The sequence below is a fragment of the Grus americana genome, chromosome 2 (genome assembly GCF_028858705.1).
Source record: "Grus americana isolate bGruAme1 chromosome 2, bGruAme1.mat, whole genome shotgun sequence".
In the NCBI taxonomy this organism is placed as follows: domain Eukaryota; kingdom Metazoa; phylum Chordata; class Aves; order Gruiformes; family Gruidae; genus Grus; species Grus americana.
The window spans coordinates 159,349,473-159,372,101 of record NC_072853.1 but is presented as its reverse complement, the minus strand read 5'-3'; the positions used below and the strand labels follow the sequence as shown (position 1 = coordinate 159,372,101).

The 22,629-nt window shown below is 36.9% G+C and overlaps 1 protein-coding gene across 2 annotated transcripts in view; it reads right to left on the bottom strand.

The window, feature by feature from the left end:
• LMBR1 (limb development membrane protein 1) overlaps nt 1-22,629 on the bottom strand; it is a 76,179-nt gene that overhangs the window by 21,485 nt on the left and 32,065 nt on the right. For both annotated transcript variants that reach the window (XM_054814498.1, XM_054814499.1), the window contains 4 exons: nt 7,290-7,416; nt 6,801-6,869; nt 4,336-4,400; nt 3,131-3,203 (listed from right to left, as the gene is read on the bottom strand). In XM_054814498.1, coding sequence (XP_054670473.1) covers nt 3,131-3,203; nt 4,336-4,400; nt 6,801-6,869; nt 7,290-7,416 — 334 coding nt within the window. The remainder of the gene's footprint in view (nt 1-3,130; nt 3,204-4,335; nt 4,401-6,800; nt 6,870-7,289; nt 7,417-22,629) is intronic.

The following is a 22,629-nucleotide window of genomic DNA, read 5'->3' as shown; positions in this document are numbered from 1 at the left end:
CTATTTGCATTCCCCCAGGTGATTGGCAGTTCAACACCAATTAGTTCAAAATTACACTGTTACTAGCGTGCAATAAAAACAACACCTTTCATCTTTCTTACCTATGTAAGGATACCTTCAGAGCCAATAACTTTGATCAAGTAAGCATTTTTGATCCTACCCCACCCGTCTCTCTGGATTCAGGAAAACTAATAGCTGAAGGCAACTTTTTTCTTTTAATATAAAAAAGTCCCAGCTTTATTCTTCGACTGTAGGAGTGATGTGGGTACTGAAATATAATACACTGGAAACAAACCTTTTCCCAAAGCCCAGTATGTCTTCAATAGATAAAAATACTAGGGTAGATAACATGATCAAACTTTCCCCTCCCTCCTCCTCCGATTTTCAGTTATACACTGTAGACATCTGAGAAGGAAGAAAATGAGTTTCCGCAAAGAAGATAGGCAGTTTCGCAGTTAAATTTATTTTCAAATATGAAGAGCTTTACAGAATACTCCAGCAATTGCATCACTGCCACAATAGTTACACCTATCTGAATCAAGAAGGGCACCAGCTCACACAGCTAAACATTTTTCCTCCTCTGAAAACAGAGGTTTTACCCAGCCTATTCAGTGGGAACAATGATTCGTGTTACCCCCTTCCTATGTCCAGGCATTGCCTGAGGAAATATTAATTGGGACAGGGCAAAGCAGTGCTAGGAGTGTGATAGCAATTATTCCACCAAGAAAAAAGAAAAACCAGCTTTGCCAATCACCAAGTGCTCTGGTCCTCTTCAATTTTAGTAACAATTCAACTCTTTGGTTATACATATAAATGGAGTATATATTTCAGAACACTTTACTGCAAAAGCGTCCAGCATGGTTACTTGAGCACATATATTTTCACTACCACAACTGTGGAAGAGTTGCAATAGCCATATATAGCTTAATAGATCTGCTCCGATACAGCAACAAAAATAACACACAGATTGTGTAAATCACAGATTACAGCCTCTAACCTCACAGCACTACATTTATTGATGTAATTAGCACCACACCTCCATTTGTACACATTTTTTAAAAAATGCAATAAACATGATAAGCGTGAGTCTTCATAGTTCTGGCAGAAATGGTACCTATTTTTCTGGCATAATTTGTAGGTATTAGAAAGACTTCTGGCAGAGATGAAGCCTTCCATGCTTGCCACATAAATGAGAACCACTCTTAAAATTACTTAAATAATTACTCACAAAAATCTTGCAGAGTATCTTATTGTGCATATAACATATTGCCCTCCACCTACATGCTCTATCCAAGTTCAGATTTTTATTTACTTTTCAGCTTAAGTCCATTAATTTTCTCTGTAGACCAAACTATGGCTTTTCAAGCAGCCCTTTGGATAGTGGTGTCGATACCATTCCCTCAGCACACAAAACAGGAGAATTCAGCTCCCTCTCCTGTCAAAGGACATTCAAACCCCACGTCTTTCACCTCGCAAGAGTACGCTGGTGAGAGCTCTGTGGAACACGGGTGGATTGCAGTTCCACTTAACGTGGGATACTAACTGATTTGCTGAAAGAGAATCCAGCCTTTCAGCTAGCGGTTAGGGAGCCACCTGCATGCGTCCTAAATCCAGATCCAGTTAATAGTTGCCTACAAACAGACTAGGTCCACCTCACAAGTGATATTACTAAACTGCAATATAAACAACTGTTGCATAGACTTCTACGCAGAGAAACAGCAGACAATCATCACCTAAATAATCACATTCTCCAGCTGAATAGCAGACACCACTCTGCACTACTTCTCATAGATACTTGAATAACTATTGGGTCATTTTTCTGTATCGCTTTTCTTGTACATAAGCACAATCACCATGACAACATAAAATATTCCGTAACAAGTATTTTATAGTTGCTAGCTAACATCAGACACACAGAACAATTATAATTACCCCATCACAGCTTCAAAGACAATCACAGTATGCACCTTTTTGTGTGTCTGTATGTGTATGCATATATATATATATATATATGTGTATGCGTGTCAGTATAACAAACTAAGCTTCCAAAACAGCAAAGGTGAACATTACTTTGAAACCATTGCTGATTGTAGCACAAAGAAGTCACTACTCCTCCACAAATTTTAAACGTTGGAATAAAGATGACCACCATGATCTACTGTTATCAAAAGGTACCTTCCCTGACTAAGCAACTTCAAAAGGAGACTTACTGAGAATTGAAAGATTGAGATATATGACAGAAGACTGAAGAGAAAGGCAGGAAATGAAGAAAATAGAGGCTAAAACAAGTCATAAGACAACACAATGGATGTGCCATGACATGAATATTCTTTGGTTTTCCAACTTGAAGCAATTGTATAAGTTGTAGATGGATGCAGATCCATGCAGTTAAAAGCACTTCAGAACAGAATTTGTACAACATGATTTCCAGGTTTACAGAATTAATATGTTTTCCTAATTGGTGCCTCCCATACTGCAATACTCTCTCTCAGAAGCCAAAGCTTCATACTGCTTTTGAAATACTTCAGAACAGAAACACTTCATCAAGAAATGCAAAGTTGTAATATTAAATACAAGCAGTCTAAAATATTTGTATAATTATTAATAGAATTACTAAATTATTATATTCACCAAAGAGCTCCTAGAATATAAAGGACTGCTCTGATGTTTAATGAATGATTACCTAAGAATCTAAATAATAATGAACTGAAACAGAAAAATTCTTCCAAATAAAAACTCATAATGCAGGAAGTTGAGCCTCTTGCTAATATAGTTCACTGTTCTTCAGACAAGGCTAAAACACAGTCATTTACCAACCCAAACTATTTTGCAGTAAGGGTGGTGGGTCTGGTCAACGACTCGGTTTGCTTTCTTAGTCTCAGAATATGCACATATTACAGCTGATGAACATTAAAAACGAAAATAAAGCAAACCACATAGAGGCAGTAGTCAATCTTGAACAACACAACAAGTGAGCAATGAAATGTAAGCCCACAACACTTGTTATACGCTAAGATGTTGAAATTTTCTATTTTGAGAGAAAAGGCTATGTAACAGTGAGATCAATACTTGTGACCAGAATCAGCCTACTCTACACACTGTATTTGAAGCAGTATCAGAACAAGCATACCGTTAAGCCTCCTCTGAATTGCTTCTTCCTCTAAAGTGATGATATACATCTGCTCATCTAGGTCTTCAAGGATCTGTATTTGGAAACAGAAACATGAACTGGCTATCAGTCACTTGTTTTTTCTGACTGCACTCATCTAGTCAGGTTTGTTTTGTTCTAGTAACCTATATTTTAAATACATAGTCTACAGCTTTACAATATTGATACAAATAGGATCTCCACAAAGGATTATACCATTCTGTCACAGATCTACTTCTTTGCTGTAAGCAAACTTGCTGTTCAGTTTTCATTTCAGATTAAAGCTCTTATGCTCAGTTTCAATCTAAAGAGACTTAGGGAACGTGGGAAGGGACAGTACATCTGACCTATATTCAAATAATTTCTAAGGAAAAAAATAACCCATCAACCTTCACATTCAATTTGATTTAAATAAAAGTAACTGCAGATTTTTAAAAAGTATATTAAAAAGTGACTTTTGACATAAGTCAATATTTCAAGCACATATAAATTGCTATTGGAAGCTAAATCCAAATAAATGAAGTCTGTCTACCTTACTACTTTTTGAGTTTAAAGCTTACAGACAGGAAAACACTATATATTTTCTTTGTATTTTCAGGGTTGAACTGACTAATGAAAAGGAATGCAAGGACTAAGCATGACCAAATTTTAGTAAACACAAACTAGGAAACATGACAGCAAAGTCACTAGGGCACTAGTACTGAATGCTGTGAGGGAAGGGAGAAGTTTGTACCGTGTGCAAGAACAGTAGAGTATTTACATATAAGAAGCTCTTACAGATGCCAGCTACCTACATTTCACCCATCTCAGTGTACCCCCAGGTGCCCTTCTTGTCATCCAGCCTTAGTTTGGTCACATAGCCTTCGCTCCTCAACTTGGAACAAGCCCGCACTTTTCAGGCATTTGCAAAACAGACATAATAGACAATACTGGCAATAAATATTAATACTCGTAGCAGTTACATAAATTGGAAAGTCAGAGAAAGTCTATACTGTTAAAAAAATTTGCTGTGGAAAGAAAACAGGTTTTTGTGGTACATGAAAAATTTTAAACAAGTACATAAATACTGATTATAGAAACTCTGATGAACTGAAGAAGGAATTATGTAGAAGTGCAAGCATTGTAGAAGTACCCTAATGCCATTCTACCTTCTAACAGCACACGAGAACAGCTTTTATAACACTTACTGTTGGCTTCACCAGCAACTGACCCATTACTGTAAACATCCGCGAGAGTCCCACTGGCGTGCATACTGCAGAGAAAGAAAGATGATGCAAAATGGTGATTTGTAAGTTAAAGACCAATTTTTATTTGGATGTTCAATGCACTATTCCACATATAACCAGGTATGGTTGTGAAGAGAACTGTGAAAGCTTCAAACTCCAGTAAGAACTTTAAAACACATTGCTATTGTATGAATTTTGAACAAGACAAGCATCTCTCCCCTCCAAGAGCACAACAAAAAAAATTAAAAAATTTATAGTTAACAAGGAACACCATATAATCAGATATCTTAAACATGCTCATGTAATTATTTATTCAAAGCACGTGGCACCAGAGGCTATGTCTACACCAGTAAATTCAGCAGTGCCAGGATACATTCCTGGGCACTAAGACTTGATTGGCTACACCAGTAAATTGCTAGAACTATCCCTGGCATGATTTGCCCTGGGCCAGTTAGCACTTTCCCAAACAATTCCCAGGTGCAGTTCTGGAGCTCACACAGTCCAGGAACCACGATCATGAAGCAATATGTACACAGCTACCTTCTGCAAACTGCAATGTCGTGGATGGAACAACACTAGTTGGCCACAGCATTGGAGAACATCTCAGGCACATTTAATCTATTAGCACACATGTAGCAGGTATGGTCAAGAGACCATGGAGCTGCTTTGCTCTGAAAGTTATACTGCAACTTCAGTTGCTAGTAGGCTCGGCTACCAGATTTTAATGAAATTTTCTATGAAATAACAGTTGGCCCTTTTTGATTGTAGCCTGTGATGGTTTCCAGGTATGATGCATGTATGTTTGTTGGGCAAACCATGCTAATAGAAAATTATTAGTAAAAATCAATAGTTTAGGAAAGACAGACTTCAAACACTGTAGCATGTAGGAGATGGAAGGAATTTCTAACAATGTGGATGAGGATATACATTTATAGTTTCCATTATAATAAAACAGCGTTGTCAAAAAAAGGAGCAGCAGTGCACAAGATTTTATAGTGAGGATTACATTTATTTTTATTCACTAGTGTTTCACTATGACTACTAGGTATTACAAGAAAAATCCAAGAGTATTCAAAAAGGCTAACTTAAGCTAGTCTTCCTTTACCACAGAAGAAGAGGAAAAGGAGAAAAAAGAAAGGAAGCAATGCTCCAAATCACCACTGCAACAAGCCTTACTCATATCCAGCTTCAGCAATTAACCCAGCTGAAGATTTCATGAAGCTCCACCCCAGCACCTACCACTTTACCACTGCTGCCATTTCAGCTACACAGACATAACAGCTTGGAGGGCCTTAAACTTCAGTGATTTGCTTGTATAAATTACAAATAACTCTTCCAAAAATTGGCATTTAATCTCAATTATTTTGGTGGACTGGTTTGCAATAGCCCCAGAACACAGTGTTTTCAGCTCTGCTGAAACAAACTGTAAGACAGATGTAAGTTTGTAAGCCAACTTCCCCAGTAAAACATTCAACAACTGTTGTGAATCACACTCTTGAACAGCCTGAGACGTTCAGAACTACTTACTTTTTTTTTCCCCTTTACCCACCCTGAAAGTGGATTTAAGAATCTTCACATACAGAGAACCTATCGAGACTCACCCAGGTCTCTCTGAGCAACACCTTGCAGAGACAGATCTGCTTAGTTTCCCTACCCTTTCTGCACAGTGACAGTCCTGTAAGTGTTAGCTGTAAACCCCTAACGCCTGGAGAACAGGTGAAACCGTGATAATCTAGAAAGGGAGAAGTTCTGTCGCCCTCTTGGCAATTTTCTAGGAAGGGCCAAGGGCGGGGGGGGGGGGGGGGGGGGGGCTGAAATTATAAATGGGATTTGGAGTCTTCCATCATCTATCTTCTTCCCTTACACATGGATGGCTGAACTCTGGCTAGGACCAGTTAGTATAAGGGGGGGGGTTACTGCATTTGTTTTATATGCAGTCATATCACTGACCTCCAGACTGGCCAGATACCAGTTTTGTGATTATGAAAACTAATTGCACTCAGTTCCAATTTCTGTCTATACATGAAGATTTTCAATTAAAAAAGGAAGAAGGATTGTTTACTGAATATAGGACGAACTAAGTGTTCCAAATTAACTCTCCATACTACTGACCTCCTGAAGACATTTCATTTTAAAATTGTGCTTTTCTTTGCAGAATCGAGTCCCTATTTTTCAAATACCTGCTTTAAAATTTAAAAATTGAAATTATTTTGGGTGAGTGTGAAATTCTTCCAAACCTGAAAGTATAAGGTAGCATTTGTTCAAACTTCCAAACCTAAAAAATTTACATTTAAATTTAAACTTAAGAATAAATAAAAAAATTCCACTCTTTCATTGTGAAAATTAAGACTGTGAAAGTTAAAACAGTTTCTTTTAATGTTTAAAAAATATCATTCATCTTTTGGAATAATCAGGAAAATACTTACAGAGAAGTAACAAGCATCCCATCAGTGATATACAGGAATATAAATATGGGAGGTAGAATTCCCAGAGGTCTGTAAAGAAAATATTGAGCACAGCTTTAGCTTATTAAGTAATAGGCTACTTATGCCAAACAACTGAATTAACTTCTTCAGCATTCAGGATTGAACAATTGTATTTTCAAGAATAAATTAAGAATGTCAGTTAATAATCCTGCAGGCAATTAAATCCCCACGTACTTTAGCTTGAAATATATCTTCAGCTTTTATCACCTAAGTCACTTGTTTTTAACATAACTTGTGCTCACATAAGCATGGAACTTCTCAGCATGCTAAAAACAGATTTAACAGGAAAAAAGGTATTGACTAAATTAATACGGCTTCTTCACAAGCTGTGCGATACTCACAGAGCATTTACTAGAAATATATTTAATTGAAAACATCCATTTCTATAATTAAAATGAAACTAGTGTGATGTTTTTATAAATGCCATACCATACAAAGACTCCATACTGGCAGCATCATTGTCTATGAGTGCTGAAGCCACCCACACGATTCCGAGGATAAGCAGTGCAAGAAGAATAAGCATTACAAGCGTTTCCAAAATGCGTGCTCTGATGCCCTGTGGGCAGAAGAGGGGAGAGGGAGGAAAGAACATGATCAAGAACTTTTAATCAGATATTTTCAAACATAAGAAAATTACAAACAAATAGCAGTTCCTTCTTCCTAAATATATACTCACATTTTATCATGTAGACAAAAGCATAACACATAATGCAATGCACATTTAAAAGGCAGTGCATAAAAAACGGAAGTACTTATGGCTTTATACAGCCTAGATTGAGTTTTTCCCCTTAAAACCACAGGAAAATGTTTTAAATTGTGTATGCCTTACAGTTCTCATTAATCTCATTATTCCATAAAGTATTCTTTATACCATACGATTTTGTTCGAGCATTTTTAAAAGATGGATTACTTTTCTAATACTTTCAGCAAAGAAAGTGGATTAGCAAATTTTTATCTATGATTCCAATCAAGGGAATGGAAAGCCAATTATGGCAAATAGCCAAATGGCCCAGCAAGCATTAAACCCTGCGCAGGTATGATGCGCCAATTCAGTTAAAATACATTCTTCAACTGCAATTGCTTCTGCACCATTCCTCGCAGTCTTCAGAGCCCTCAAGCGTACCATCGCAGTACTGCTCGCTCTTGGCCTGCCCACTGAGCAGCATCCACTACCTCCCAGCTTTGCATGCTCTGCACTGAATGAAACACCTATGGCTCGCTTACACCGCATGCAAGTCACAGGTCTGCAAGGTTATTTCGCAGTATTTGCTCCCGAGTCTAGACATGTAACAACACTCTAATAGTTGAGTGTTAGATTTCAAAATGTAAATGTACCAAGTAATAAACAAATTTTTTTAACTTTTTTTTTTTTTAATTTGGCATTTTTAACACTAATTTTACTAATTTCAAGCAACAGAGCTGTTGGGACACTTTCTTCAGACATCCTTGCCGTTAAGGGACCATCAGATTGCCATTCACATAACTTGTTTTTCTTCATTGGCCAGTATACATCTCCACAAGTAAACCCGACCTCTTGTTTCTCACACAGGTTCACCCCATCTTGGGCATATTCCACTGAAAATTCTACTTTATAGTTATAAGTAGAAAGTTTGTTTAACATTTGCCTACTTTTATCACCTCTTCCCTCACTGCTTAACACAGGGTAATCCTTACGTGACATTTACCCTGAAAATTATGCTCCCTACATAACCACTGCATCCAACCATGAACGAGGACCTCAGGCATCCTAACCACGAGCATTGACCTCATCCAGCACATCCATTCCTCCCTGCCAGTCAGCTGCAGAACAGCTAAGGTAGTACAAAAGCAAAACAGACCAAAAAAACCCTTCATAAATTCCCCTTAAGGCTTAAGCAGGCAGATTAAGTCCAATTCCATAAAGGATCTCAAACACCAAATTTCAAATTAAATGTAGTATGGATAGGATATGGATTTACTCCTAGAATGTATTTTGTGTATAATGAAAGTGGATTTGAGATTGTTAAGTTATTAAAACGTATTTTTGTAGTGCTCAGAAACTAGCCTTCAGTCTTCCATGAGTTTTTTGAAGGTAATCATTTAAGCCAAGTACAGGTATTTGAAGATTAAATAGCCATATGTTTGAAGTTGTGAACTCGAGCAATAAGTTACCAGAAAACAGGTTACAGTTTAAGTACTGAGCACTGATATAGAGCCTTTACTTTACAACAGAAGAAAGTCACAAGATTAGAAGAAAACCCAAAACATTCAAGGATACATTGCACAGAGATCTGCTTCAAGCTTTCCAAAAACCTTCAAGATTCCTTTCCTCTCATAGGCAGAGGAAAACATAAAGCTACCTTCTAGGTCTATGAAAGCCTGAGCCACAGAAAGAGGATTCCTTACTTCCCTACTATGAGACACAAGCACAAATCTCAGGCTGACTTCAAGTTTCACAGCAACATATTCTTCTAGACAAAGCTGGAAAATATTTCATTTTACACAGCAACCCAAACACCAAATCCTCATCCCTTGGATGGAGGAGCACAATTGTCAAAATGGAGAAACAAGAACTACACTGTGATGGAGACAGTCAACTGCAAATAACATTTTTCGTATTTATTACAAGTGTTCTCTGAAGACATATAAGATTAGGACAACACAAATAGTCTTCTCAAAAAAAAAAAAAGGGGGGGTGGGTAGGGAGGAGACGGACAGGACACGACACAGAGAGAGAGAAAAAATGACTACAGCAAGTACTCGGAGGTAACTACTGCTTTTGGCCAAAAGTACTATTGGCACAAACTCTAGGAAAAAAAAAGTTCCCCCCAAGATGTTGAGCATATAGGTAAATACTTAATTTCAAGTTAAGACTTGAACACAAGACTGCGCCCTATTCAAACATTAATGTTCCAGGCACGTTAGTTCATACTTACATACATTAGCGTACTTGTCAAATAGCTGCTATCTATAAGGAATGAAAGGTACAGAATTTCCCCCCACGCGCGCACACACACACAGAAAGTTTCTGGAGAATCACAGCAAGGTTGAGGTTGAGGTTGGCGGGAATCTCTGGAGCTCATCTGGTCCAATCCCCTGCTCAAGCAGGGCCACCTAGAGTCAGTTGCCCAGGACCAGTCAGCTTTTGAGTACCTCCAAGGATGGAGACTCCACCACCACCACGGCAACCTGTTCCACTGCTCAGTCACCCTCACAATAAAAAAAAAGTGAGAAGGGACCTTCAGACATCCGTACTACTTATTTTTGCTGAAGGTTGTTTTGTTTGTTCAGGTGAAAAATTTAAAGCTTGAACATTATCATTAGTAACATCACTAATTTAAGAGCTGGGCAAAAATCTATGCTCCTAACTTCGAGAACAGAAAGGAAAAACAGGTAAATACAAGCAACATTTCATTTCATTTCAATGAAAGCAAAACTATGCAAATAAACCTTGAAATACAATGCTGATCTTTTTCTTTTTTTTTTTTTTTCTCTGAGCAAAACACTTCTTCACTGACATTTTGGTTTTGGCTTAACATTTGAGTCACTTCATTTCTCTCCCACAGCCCCATTATATTACTTAGATTTCTTAGATGAACGAACGTCATGGCGCATCTTCATGGCACAGAAGATATTCCCACTTGTGTTTCACATAATACTTGTTGCACTGTTTGAATCCATTTACTCCTCATTATTTTTGTGTGAAAGAGTATTAAGTTTAGAGTCTGACATCTTCAAAACTAGCAACAATCCCATCTAAAACTGGAGGTTTCAAACCAGCTTTAAGAAACATTTATTGTTAGTGTTCAGCCTACACCATTATAGCAGTCTTGAGTACAGAGTAAACAAATGAGTACAATGTAAAAAACATGTAGTGTAGGTATGCAGGACTACTTCAAATTAGCATTCTAACTAAGCAAGGAAAAAGTCTTACAGCACTACATCTCAACATCAAAAAAAAGTGATTGCCTTTGAATCAGTTCTTTGATTCCTCATCATCAGTGCGCAACTGGAAACAAAGGAAACCTTTACTACACAAACAAAGGAGGTGGCCTACGCAGCAAATTAAGTGTATGAGCACACATATATATATACACACAGACAGAGGTAGGTAAGGAAAGATACAGAGATAGTCACCTTTTACATTAGAGTGTTCCAGTTTGATTGTTTAGTCAGGAGAAATTGTCTCATGAGCTCCTACGATCACTGCTTAACATTTCTATGGAAACTAAACAGACTATAAGAAAGAGGAATGGGAAAATACTTTGTATTTTTAGTTTTCTGTATTGTATTCAAGAAGGAGAATGAAGTTGTCCAAGTCTTCCTCTAGTCTTCCTTTCCTAATGGTTCTGGCAGGTAAGAATAAGAGAAGGACGCACTGTACAACCAAACAACTTGCATCATTTTTTTCAGAAAGTTGTTCTAGATCACAGCTTTGAAACCTGGATTTGATAACACAAATACTGCTTCATTCCTGAGATGTCCTTCATTACAAACAGAATGCATATACCACAATTAATTCAGTGTTTTATGAATTATTTGAATGAAATTAAACTTGCAGTTTAATCTGTTTTAAGGAAGGAGGGATTATTTATCTCCAAACCAAGCAAAGATCGCACGGGAAAGCACCAGAAAGATACCTCCAGGATACTGACACAATGAGGAAAAAAAGCTGGTTTGCATCTATCCAACATTCTTGTATTTCAAGAAGAATTCAGCAGTAAGATGCCGACTGAAGAAAGTTAGAACTGTCTATACAGCTGATTAAGGGGGGCATAAGGAGAACAATCTTGACACCACTACCAATTAAAATATCAAACTCAGATTTCAGTACAGCATTAACTACACAGCCTTAAATAATGCTCCCACACTGTAGACTTATGAGATGAACACAACCATAGCCTTTAGAAATAATTAAAAACATTCCCCTCCACCTCAGGCTAAATTGTGTTGGTTTAAAGTATGGTGCTAGGACAATTCTAAAAGAGAAGAGTGAGCTCAAGCAATACACTTGCTTTATTTTCAGTAAGACAAGCTGACCCCTGCAGTTCTTCTATTAGCGTGTCAATTTTAAGGAGGCCAAATTCCTTAGTTTCTCTTGGGCAATTACTGCTGAGATGCTGGATAAGTTGGAGAGTAGCAAAAAAACCACACCAAGACTTTAAAATCTTTTTTACAGTGTTACAAATACCAGATATCAAAAAGAAAACCACAAACTATATAAAATGTAATTGAGCTTGAAGTTATAAAATTAAATGGGGAATGAAAATACATGGTGTGGTGGTGGGTTTTATACTTCCACTGCTACACACTAAGAGTATTACTGTGACTTCAGCTTACATTTGTGTGCACAAGGAGAGAGGAGTGGGAAAGAAATAAGGGAAGTAGGAGGTCCTAGGAAAAAAAAAATATTCCTTTGAAAAAAACTTGTCTAGAATAAAGCCTGGAATTAGAAAGACCATTTGCCAGCCAGGAAGATTAGAAAATCTCAATCTGGAACCAGGACACACAGTCCTCAAAGAAAATGGATGAAGCAATGTAGACCATGGTTACTTCTCCAGACACTCCCTGAAGATCTCAAAACCAAGCTTGACATGGACGGAAGAAATTTTTTTATTACCGAGAAGGGCCTTAGGAAGCATCCACGCTTTTGCAGGTGTTGCTCTTACCGCCCCCCCGGCCCTGCCAGGACATGCAGAGAATACAGAAGGCTATAAAATATAAAACACCATGAAGAAGGAAGGAAAAAAAAAAAAAAAAAAAAAAAGAGATGAACTGGAAGTGAAACAGAAAGAGTAAAAGGGAAAGGGACAGGAATAACAGCTAAAAGAAAGGTAGCAGCATTGGGAAGAAAAACCTGATCTTTAGTCTTCAATTTGTACACAAATGTCTCCGTAGGTCTGAAAATGAGAGGAATGTTGTTCCAGGGATGGACTGAGGGCCATCCTTTGGGAAATATGAACCACAATTTGAAGGAAGGTGGCACTTCTCTTGCTGGACAGTGATTTCAGTTTTAGTAGCCCAATTTTAAAGTCTTTTTCCATGAAGGCATCTAGAACAAAACATCAACTGTCATTGCTTCCAGCACTACAAGCACATAAGAGGATCTGTAGTAACTGCTGAATAGCAAACCAAAACACATCCAACAGCTTGCAATTTCCTCAAGTGAGTTTCAGATTATCCATAAAGCAAAACAGACTTCTGAAAGTGAATTACCTGTGTGGTTCCCTACTGTCAGGGAAGCAGAAGCTTGGCATCATACAGGCCAACCTGACACATAAAAGGAGTCTCTTGTGGAGACTATTAAAAAAAAAAAAAAAAACAGAGTCAAGAAAAAAATTTGGACGCTAATTACTATAATCTGATAGAAATTACAATTAAACCATTTATCAAGAAAATCAGGAAAAAGGACTGACAGATTATACCCTCTAACCCCCCCCCCCCCTTTTTTTAACTTCAAAATTTCACAGCCTAGACTCAACGGCTCACCTACGTTTTCACTCACAGCATATTTTCAAAATCCACCTAGCTCTAACTAGAGCGCTTAACCAAAGCAAATATGTTTTTAAAGGAAAAATGTTCAACACATGAATCCCAGCAGCGTGGAACTTGCCAGAAGCCTAGTAATGTCTGTCATCTTCTCTGTACATCAATGAGGGGGAAAATACAAAAAAAAAAAACCCCAGATTAAAAGATGCATGCCTACAAATAAAAGCTACAAAAACATTCTAAGGTTCTTGTGGTTTGTACAGCCTTAGAGATACCTGACTCTCAGACTTCTACTTCTTCAAAATTCAATTGCTGAGACATTCAGAAGTTTTCATATTGTTTAATCCCGAGCTACTTATGCTGCCTGGAGCAGTGGGCTGTGGGTTTGTGTTTCCAGAAAAGCCTAATCTTAGCAGGAAAGGTTTTAACTATTCTAGAACTGTTCTGACAAATTTTTAGTTGCTACTCCGGAAAGCATCATCAAAATCTTACCATGTTTTTTTCCTATTATGATTAACACAGATAAGTCATCCTGGATGATAAATATTCCAAACATATTAAAAACCAGCTCATGGCCAAAAAAGGCAATTCTTCAGCTGAAAAGCCCAATGAAGTACAAATGGCAACAACAGTCCTGAAGGGATGACAGATGTCATACAAGACAGTAAAAACCATTTCTCCTGCCCAGTACATTTGTGTTAAGCAGGATGACTGTTATGCCAATCACAGCACATTAAGACTTTGCCCACTCTGTGTGTTCACACATAACACCTAGAGGCTGGTTTTTACTTTATAAGAGAACATATGTTTGGTGATAGTTTCTAACAGCTTTTCAGTAAGGAGAATGGAGATTTCTTGATAATGGAGACAGAAATGTTGGGTGTTTTTTTTTTCTCCATTTGAAATTCGATGACTGTTTTGAATGATATAAATATAATACTACAAAATGCTTTGGTAATAAGTTAGCAGAGGTATGAAGACCTTGCTCTGCACACCGATTGTCCACAAAGTTTCAGATGTTTTGCGTAACTAGCAATTAGCACAGGGATCTTTTTCCTGATTACAACAACTCCCAAGGACAGTGTGCAAGCAAGGAACCTGCTGACTGCTCCTCTCTCCATTAAGAGTCACGTGAAAAATCTGGAAAGGCTTAAAAGGAAATCTCTTGATGACTGCCATTCTTGCAAAGCTAAGGTATATACATCATATATCCAGGAAACACGGTGTGGAAGATGTGGTTATCTTCCAAGCACTGAGACAATCCTGTGCCAGAAACTCATAAGTTGTTACTTTTTGGGAAAGAATAATTACAGAAATGAAAGCAATCAAGCCATTTTTTTGCCTGGTTTTGCTCTGCCAGTTGTGATTAGGAACACAATTACTGTTTTCCAGCAATTTAAGCATAGTTTTTAATGCTTTCTTATGCTATAAGAATTTCAACATATATCTACAGATAATATTTACCATGAGTTCTCATGTTTTAACACTGATGAAGAGTAGAAAAACTTGCAACATGTTATTTTTCCCTAAGAGGCAAAACTCCAGGCAAAACTAAAGAACTACAGCCCCATTCCTACCTCAGGAAAACACATTTCTTTGCTGGAACATTACCTGGCTGTAGTGATGTTGATGAACAAATTATTAGCTCCTATAAGATGGACATTTTTGGAACTACATCATCAATGTACAACATGGTATGACTTTTGTTAATTCTACATTTTAATGTGGTTGCAAATTGTACAGGAAAAATAATCAAAAAATTATTATGAATGAAGTAAAAATTACAACATGTTACACACAAAAACAGAGAGTCCTAACAAAGTTTCTGTGGTGCTGAATATTTTAACATCATCCTGCTTGGACATCTTGACCTCTTCCACAGTAGGTAAACATCACTTTTTACACCATGCCCTGACCCATGGGGAAAGCCTGGGAAACATTTCTGCAATCACGGCACATTTGAAGTACATGTGAAGCTCATCACTTTCACGTGATAAAAAGGAGTCTTAGTAACTTTAAGATTTGTTCAGCAAGACACTGACTGCAAAAAACATGCATGCTAACATCTGCAGAAAAATAAACAGAGGCACTAAAAAAAAAAGAATGAGAATTACAGCAGGTATGAGGTTGGGGGTGTTAATGTATTAACATAAATGACATTTCTAGCATACGATACTCCTCTTTCTCAATTTCTGAGCATTAGTGAAGAGATCAGCTTCAAGCATTCTAACCATTTCTAAGGTTAGAAATCATACTTTGAACAATCTTTGTTGCGACCTGTTCAAGGCAGGGCAGATTTTTTATTTTTTTTTTAAATAAGTAAAGGAAACTCATCTTCCATCGGGTAACATGGAAACACATACTACATTTAGCACACTGATATTCAGTCAAGGGGTCATTACCTTATGAGACTACCACAAACTACTGAGTCAAAACCAGAAGCTGTAGTTTCAGGAAAACTCAGCTCATTTTAAAAATGTAGAAGTCAATGACTCAGAATCCTTACAGAGCAAGCTAAAAAAATTTAACCAAGAAGTAATATATTCAGGCATCAGATTCAAGTAATCAGAAAAAAAGTTTCTTTGTCCATCCAAGAACCAAAGACTTCAGACTGTAACCAGTGCTGACTGTGTCTTCTCCACCACCACCTCTCCTCTCACAGAATCCTTCCAGCCTGGAGGGATTTTGAGATTAAAATGAACACTTTTCACCACAACACAATGAGTGTATTTTAAAGTTTATGTTTATTTTCTACACAATACAAATCTTAATTCGTAGTCACAAAACATACCCATCAACTTTCAGCTGATTTTTTGTTAGCATCTTTTCCCAAATGATTTCACAGTGGTTACCATTCTGTCAATGGAGCAAGAGGAAGCAGCTGAAATCACTTAACTAGACAGAATTTAATAGTTACAGTGTAAGTAACAAAATCCAGAAATTTCAAAGAGAAACTAAGAACTGGAGAGAAAAAAACAAAGTGAAAGTCAAAGGAGCCTGATGGAAAAAAACATGATGAATTCTTTGGGTATTGGCTAAAGACATGTACCAATAAGCATTAGAGCTACACCTGCCAAGTTGGAAATGAAGGACCAAAAAAACCACTCAAGTAGGGGTCAAAAAAAAAAAAAAAGATGTTTTATTTAGTAGCCATCTATCCAGGATGCAGTACACCCACTGGAGTGACTCCTCTGCCAAAGAAAACTTAAGCCCTCTTCCCCAGTGTCCCAGAAGAGTATCCCAACCACAGTGTTGCAGTGTATTTTGGGGTCTGTATCTGTCAAAATTTCCTGTTGAAATCACTGCTTGCAAATAACTCACTGAAATAACCTAAGAACCAAGATGGACTCCTTGCAGACTGGCATCCTCATGATTGGGATAAAAAAAAGTTCTTTCTCACTTTTTTCCCTAGGATCTATTTAATTATCCAATACAAGATGGACTCCAGTGAGAACAATAACATGAGACTCATCTATTGCCTAGCAGCTAAGGCATTGTTTCAAATACATGGATTAAAATTACTTAAGGAAAGAGCATACACCTGGCTCTTCCACATTTAGGTATCATTTTTGCATATTTAACATAGAAATAGTATATTAGAAAAACATTCCCTCCAAATTTTGTAACAGAACTCATACCAGTTTCTTAAAGCAAGGAAAAGCTAGACAGAGTATCAGAAAAAATGCAAACACTTAGTAGCTGGAAGAAAATAATTACAGCCTACAGCTATCAGATGCATGTGACTACCCTGCTGCAGCCTGCCCTTCCCTTCCTTTGCAGAAAGAAACTATTGCAAAAAAAAAAAAAAGCTAGGATTATATCTAAGTTGTTTTTAATAAGGACACATGGAGATCTACTGACACTATAGTAAAAGCGCACAACCCAAACGTTTTGGAAAGAAGGGAAGGAAGAAACAAAAGGATACACATAGTAAAATTATTAATGTCCCAATGCTACCCCTTTCCCCCACAAGTTTCCTCTGCAGTTCCATCTGCCAGCCCTCACTAATCAGCTCTTAGATGCTCCACTCCTTCCACCTACCAAGTTTCCCAGACTTTCCCAAGCCACCTGCAACAACAACATGGGAGCTGTGGGATTTCTGACACTGAGTCTCCCTCTAATCATTTACTTTTGGATCAGAAACAATCTTTCCTGCTAGACTGGAGTGATAGAAGATAAATATTTTCCAACTTCTTTGCAGCTTGGCAGAGGATTAAGATAAGTAACGCAAAAGTATAAAGAAATACTTGGAATTTGTGATTGCGTTTCTGGCAGAAAGAAACCACGAAGACAGTTCCCAAAAGCAAATAGAAGCACACAGATCACTATTAAAGTTCTAAAATAAAGAGAAACCTAAAGGGTTTTTTGTGCCAATGTCTATTACTAAGCCCCTGCAAGGATGTATAAGGTCAAGAAGAAAGCACACTCCTAGAAACTGGCCAAAGCACCAGACTGCTGGAAGCTCCTTTTAATAAACTGGGAAATACTTCAAAAAAGCTAGACCAAAAGAAATTTTAAAATATTTAAAAAATAAAAAAATAAAATGGCCATAGATGGGAGACAAACTCATTGGTCCTCCTTCCTCCCCTCCTTTGTAATTAAAGTCATTGGCTGCCTTACAAATCCTCACCACACTACTGATGCATTAGCTCCTTCCTCGCGTTGTCAATTCAGAGTAAGTAATTCCTAATATAGAGTAATCCTTAATGTGGTGTATTTCTAGTAATATTAAATAAGTAATATAGGCTAAAAGTCTAAATATCACATCGCTGCTTATCTGGATTCATGAAAAAACATCGGGTTTTGAGAGAGAATCGGAAATGGCATTTACTTAGTAAAGCCTCATTTAATAAAGGAAGCCTATTAGAAAATTGTTTCATGCTTTATGATCAAGATATATTAAAACTTGCCACTATCAATATAAAATTAAATGGCAATTTTCCTCTGTGAATTAAAATGACACTTCCATTAAATCTGTAAAGTCTTTTTTTACTTTTATATAAAGTAACAGAAGTGCATAGAGACTTGAAATAGATACAATATTTTTGCTTGTTCTGAAAGATCACTATTTAGTGTCAATGAAGACTCAACAAAAACACAGACTAATGTGAAAATATTCAAATCTTAATAAAATATTCCTCATGCATAAACCAGCAATTTTTATAAAACAAAATCACCATGCCCAAATAAAAAACCAGCAGCAGATCAATTTAATGTTTCTTACCATTTAATAAAAGAAACTGAGATGAAAAAGTGTTCACATTGCCTTCCTGAAGAAGCCTCTAAGTCAGACATGCCAAATTCTTAGAGGCATCTGCCTTTACCCATTGACTACGAGAGGGGGCTTCTAGATCCCCTGAATCACAGCCATTCCAGGGATCCTGCATGTCTGAATACTTACCTCCTTCCCAAAGGACAGGAAAGTTTTCTAGGTTAAATGAAATAGTTATGTGAATCTTATTATAAACTGATGATAAAAAAAATTAAGAAATACATCTCAGGATTTTTAGATATATAACTATCGTCTACCACAAACAGAAGGGTCTATAAAGGGCAATAAGAATGCTCCATCCAAACACAATTTGAAAACTACTCATTTCTGTCTTAAAAAAAAAAGAATCTTAGGGGAAAAAAAAGTATTTTAGAACCCAGTGCTTCAGTTTATAACAATGATAAAATGAAGAGATTCAAGCTTAGTATTAGTGGCTGTACCATCTGTACACTTTACAAGAAGTAGAAGTATTTAGCATGTCTATTTTCACTCATGCAGAACTCCGTAAGTTATCCTAAAAGCAAATAAAAACTGTAACATAAAAAACCCACCCAATTTATTCACTAGAAGGGCAGCAGAGAAAAATATTCATGTTATTCTATTTGCAGGCTTCCAGCTACACGTTAAAGCTTTTAGCAAAGAACTATGGAAATTCCACAAGACATAAGCATGCTAAATACAGCAGAGATGTACAAGTTCAGAACAATGTGGGAGTGGGGAAAGCACAAAAGTTCAGCAATTCATTTCATTCCTGGCTCAGATGAGGTGGAATAACTAATGCTCCAGTGCTAGCTTCTACAACTAATTAGTTTCACAGATGACTACCTACTCATACGCAAGAGTCATCTAATACAGTTTCTCACAGCATGCTAGAGGGGTAATGGTCAAAAAACCACATTTTGAAATAACACTAAGTGTGTTTGGAACTTTCTTTGCACAGTGTTTTTACCCCAATATTATTAACAATTCTTGTTTCATCTTGTTACTCTAGTAATTTCCATAGCTCAAAAACATGAAAGTGTTGCCAGAGCACAGACTAACTTGACACACTTTGCTTTTCTATCTACATTAAAGAGTAGGTAAAAAAGTAATTATAATCTCAACCCCATAAACTACTGCAGAAAGGCTGAATCATTGCTCAACTACTGAAATCGCAGTGAGGCAGGTAGTGTGGAAAATCTATGCAGAGGGAACTATACCATTAGCTTATCTCCTGTTACTCTAGTTTTTGGAACTTAGACTGAGGCCTCTCTAAAAGAAGGACATTCTAATTTATGGAAGCAACCAACTGACATTTAACTACTTCAATGAAACGGAGCACAGATGACATGTCATCACATCTTGATCCAATGTGTGCAACAACCAACATTCACTTATTTCCCCCTCAGCTGTCCCAGATACAGAACTGTTACATATATTCAACGAACCATACGTCTCCTTATGGTAAAATAAAAAGGACAGATTTTGCACATAACATCCCCAACTGAGTCAAGCAAGACATCTTATAAAACCTTATAAAATGTTTTATAAGGCTACAAAAGCAAATTCACATTAAGGCATTCTTCCTCAATAGCCACAGGTTTCTCTGTCCTAACCACCAAATGTTGAATTTCTGTATCTTGGTCTTATTGAAAAATGAGAAGGTCCTAAGCTGAAGAATACATGCATGTTTTTTACCTAAAAGTTGCCATCTTGCACAGTCTGTGTTTCTAAATGTCTAAATACAGATACCAAATAAGTTACACATGCTGAAGTCTAGGCTTTGTAATACAAAAATTACTATAACCAGCATTCCCAACCTCTTCTTGACCTACCTGTAGTAATTTTCGTGTTCTTACTGGCTTTAACTTTGCCTTAGTTACAGTCATTGTGAAAGGACAGAAAACCAGACATCCCTGTAATACTTTCACAAAGTTACTTTCATCTCCTACTAATCTCTAGTATAGTTACTTATTCCAATCACAGAAACAGGCCATACATTCAAATAACCCTTTTCAGACTAATTTGCTGAAATATACCCTTAAAGTAAGGGTATATATATAAAGTTCTTTTCCTCTGCAGAACTGCTAATAAAGGACCTCATAGTGTAAAACTAGAATTTTAACATGTTTTCTGAGTTTAGTGTAAACACTTGTCAACATGACATCCTAACAAGCATGCTAAACCTTCTCATCTTCTATTTCCTGCCATTTTATAAGCTCTTCTCAAATTTAGTATTAGATGTGCCTGTCCTCTACATTGCAAATAATAAAACACACTCTACGTTTAGCTGTATACATGCTATTTCTGAGACTTCAACAGAAGCAGGAAGCATACAAAGGGTCAAGATATGCACCATTCTTAATACAAGATTTACCATTAAATATAGTCCTTAACTATCCACCTTACATATTATGTTATGGGTTTGTATAACAGTCAGTTAAGTATGCTTTTATTTTAACAGGGAGGAGGAAAAACCCTGATCAAGCTACTTGCCAAATTAGAAACCCAGAATTATCAGGACCTGCTTCTAAACAACAACAAAAAAAGTCTAATAAATTTTAAGTGGTGTCATTTTAAATTACTCCAGCTTAAAGAACTGGACTTCATATCTGAACTTAAGATGTTAGCTAATGTCAAAAATACAAAATCAAACAGCTGCCTTTGATGTGACTGATTAAACAACTTTTGTCTCTGGTATTACTAATGGAATGAGTAAATGGGTTGTAATACAGTGTACGATAATTCAGTTACATACTAGTAAACATTTCATGGAGATCAGAGCACTAAAGTCTCAGTTCATGCTGAATGATTTTATAGACAAATAAATATGAGCTTAAATGCCAAATAAACATACACTGTTAACAGAGTACCTCAAGACTATTTGGTGAGCCGTTACACACGGTGGCCCGTGGGTATTGCAGAGGTACACGCAAGCATAAAACACAAAGTCAAATGCTGTTTCCAAACAAGGTTCAAGACTCTTACATTCTCAATCACTTTTCCAGAAAAATCAAGACAAATTTAGAAAATCATTTGGTTTTAATTAGGGATAATCTCATATTGGAAAGGATTTCCAAGCCACCTTCCCCAGTATTTTGTATTATAGGATCAATTATTTTCCATGGAATACTTCTTGAGGTTAGCAAAAAAGTTTCTACAAGTAAATACTTCAAAACTAACTTTGAAGAGACTTTCTGCAGTGGCTTCATCACATACTGAAAATGTATTTTGCAGTGCTCTACACCTGCAGTTAAACCAAAGTTCTACCAGTACACACAGCAAAACTGGCGAGTATAGCTTTTCTATGTGGAAAAACTCAGAAATTAGAATTTCCACCAAGAAAGGAAAAAGTGGCAGGTTTACTTTTCACTTATATTTATTACTATGTTGAGTTCCCTAGAGTTTGCAAACACAATGCACTGCAACACAATGCATTAGAAAATTAATCTTAGTTCAGTCTTCTTATACAGTAACATGACTAGGAAAAGTCATTGCTATTGATAAGTACAGAGTGTATCAAATCGACTCGAATGCTGAGATGGAAAACGTACACACTATGGCTGCTCAGCAAGTTAACAATTGCTTATCTTTACAGCAAAAACAGCAGTTTCAAAAAATGCTAGTAACTGTATTTTTGCAAAGCTTCAACATTTCACTCCATCCCCAAAGAAGTAATTTTATTTACAAAACATTTTTAAAAGCCATGCTCCTATGAAAGAGAGGAAGGGAAGAAATCCGGCTTTAACAGCAGAAACCACTGTATTTGACTATTGGGAAGGGAACCTCCACACCATGTTTTACTTGCATGGGCTAAGCTGCAACTGCTAACACAGGCACGACTTTGCAGTCATGACAGCCAAATCTTTCTACAGTAGCAAGCACTACGCAATAAACTGTTCAGAACACTGGCCCATCTCACCTGCCTTAAGTGTATGAATAAACTGCTACATTTTTAAGTGGTGTTTTTATTAAAATAAACTCAATGAGAGTTTGGGAAGAGATATCAAGGAAAGGCAAGCAGATGGAGAGACTAGCTGACACATAACA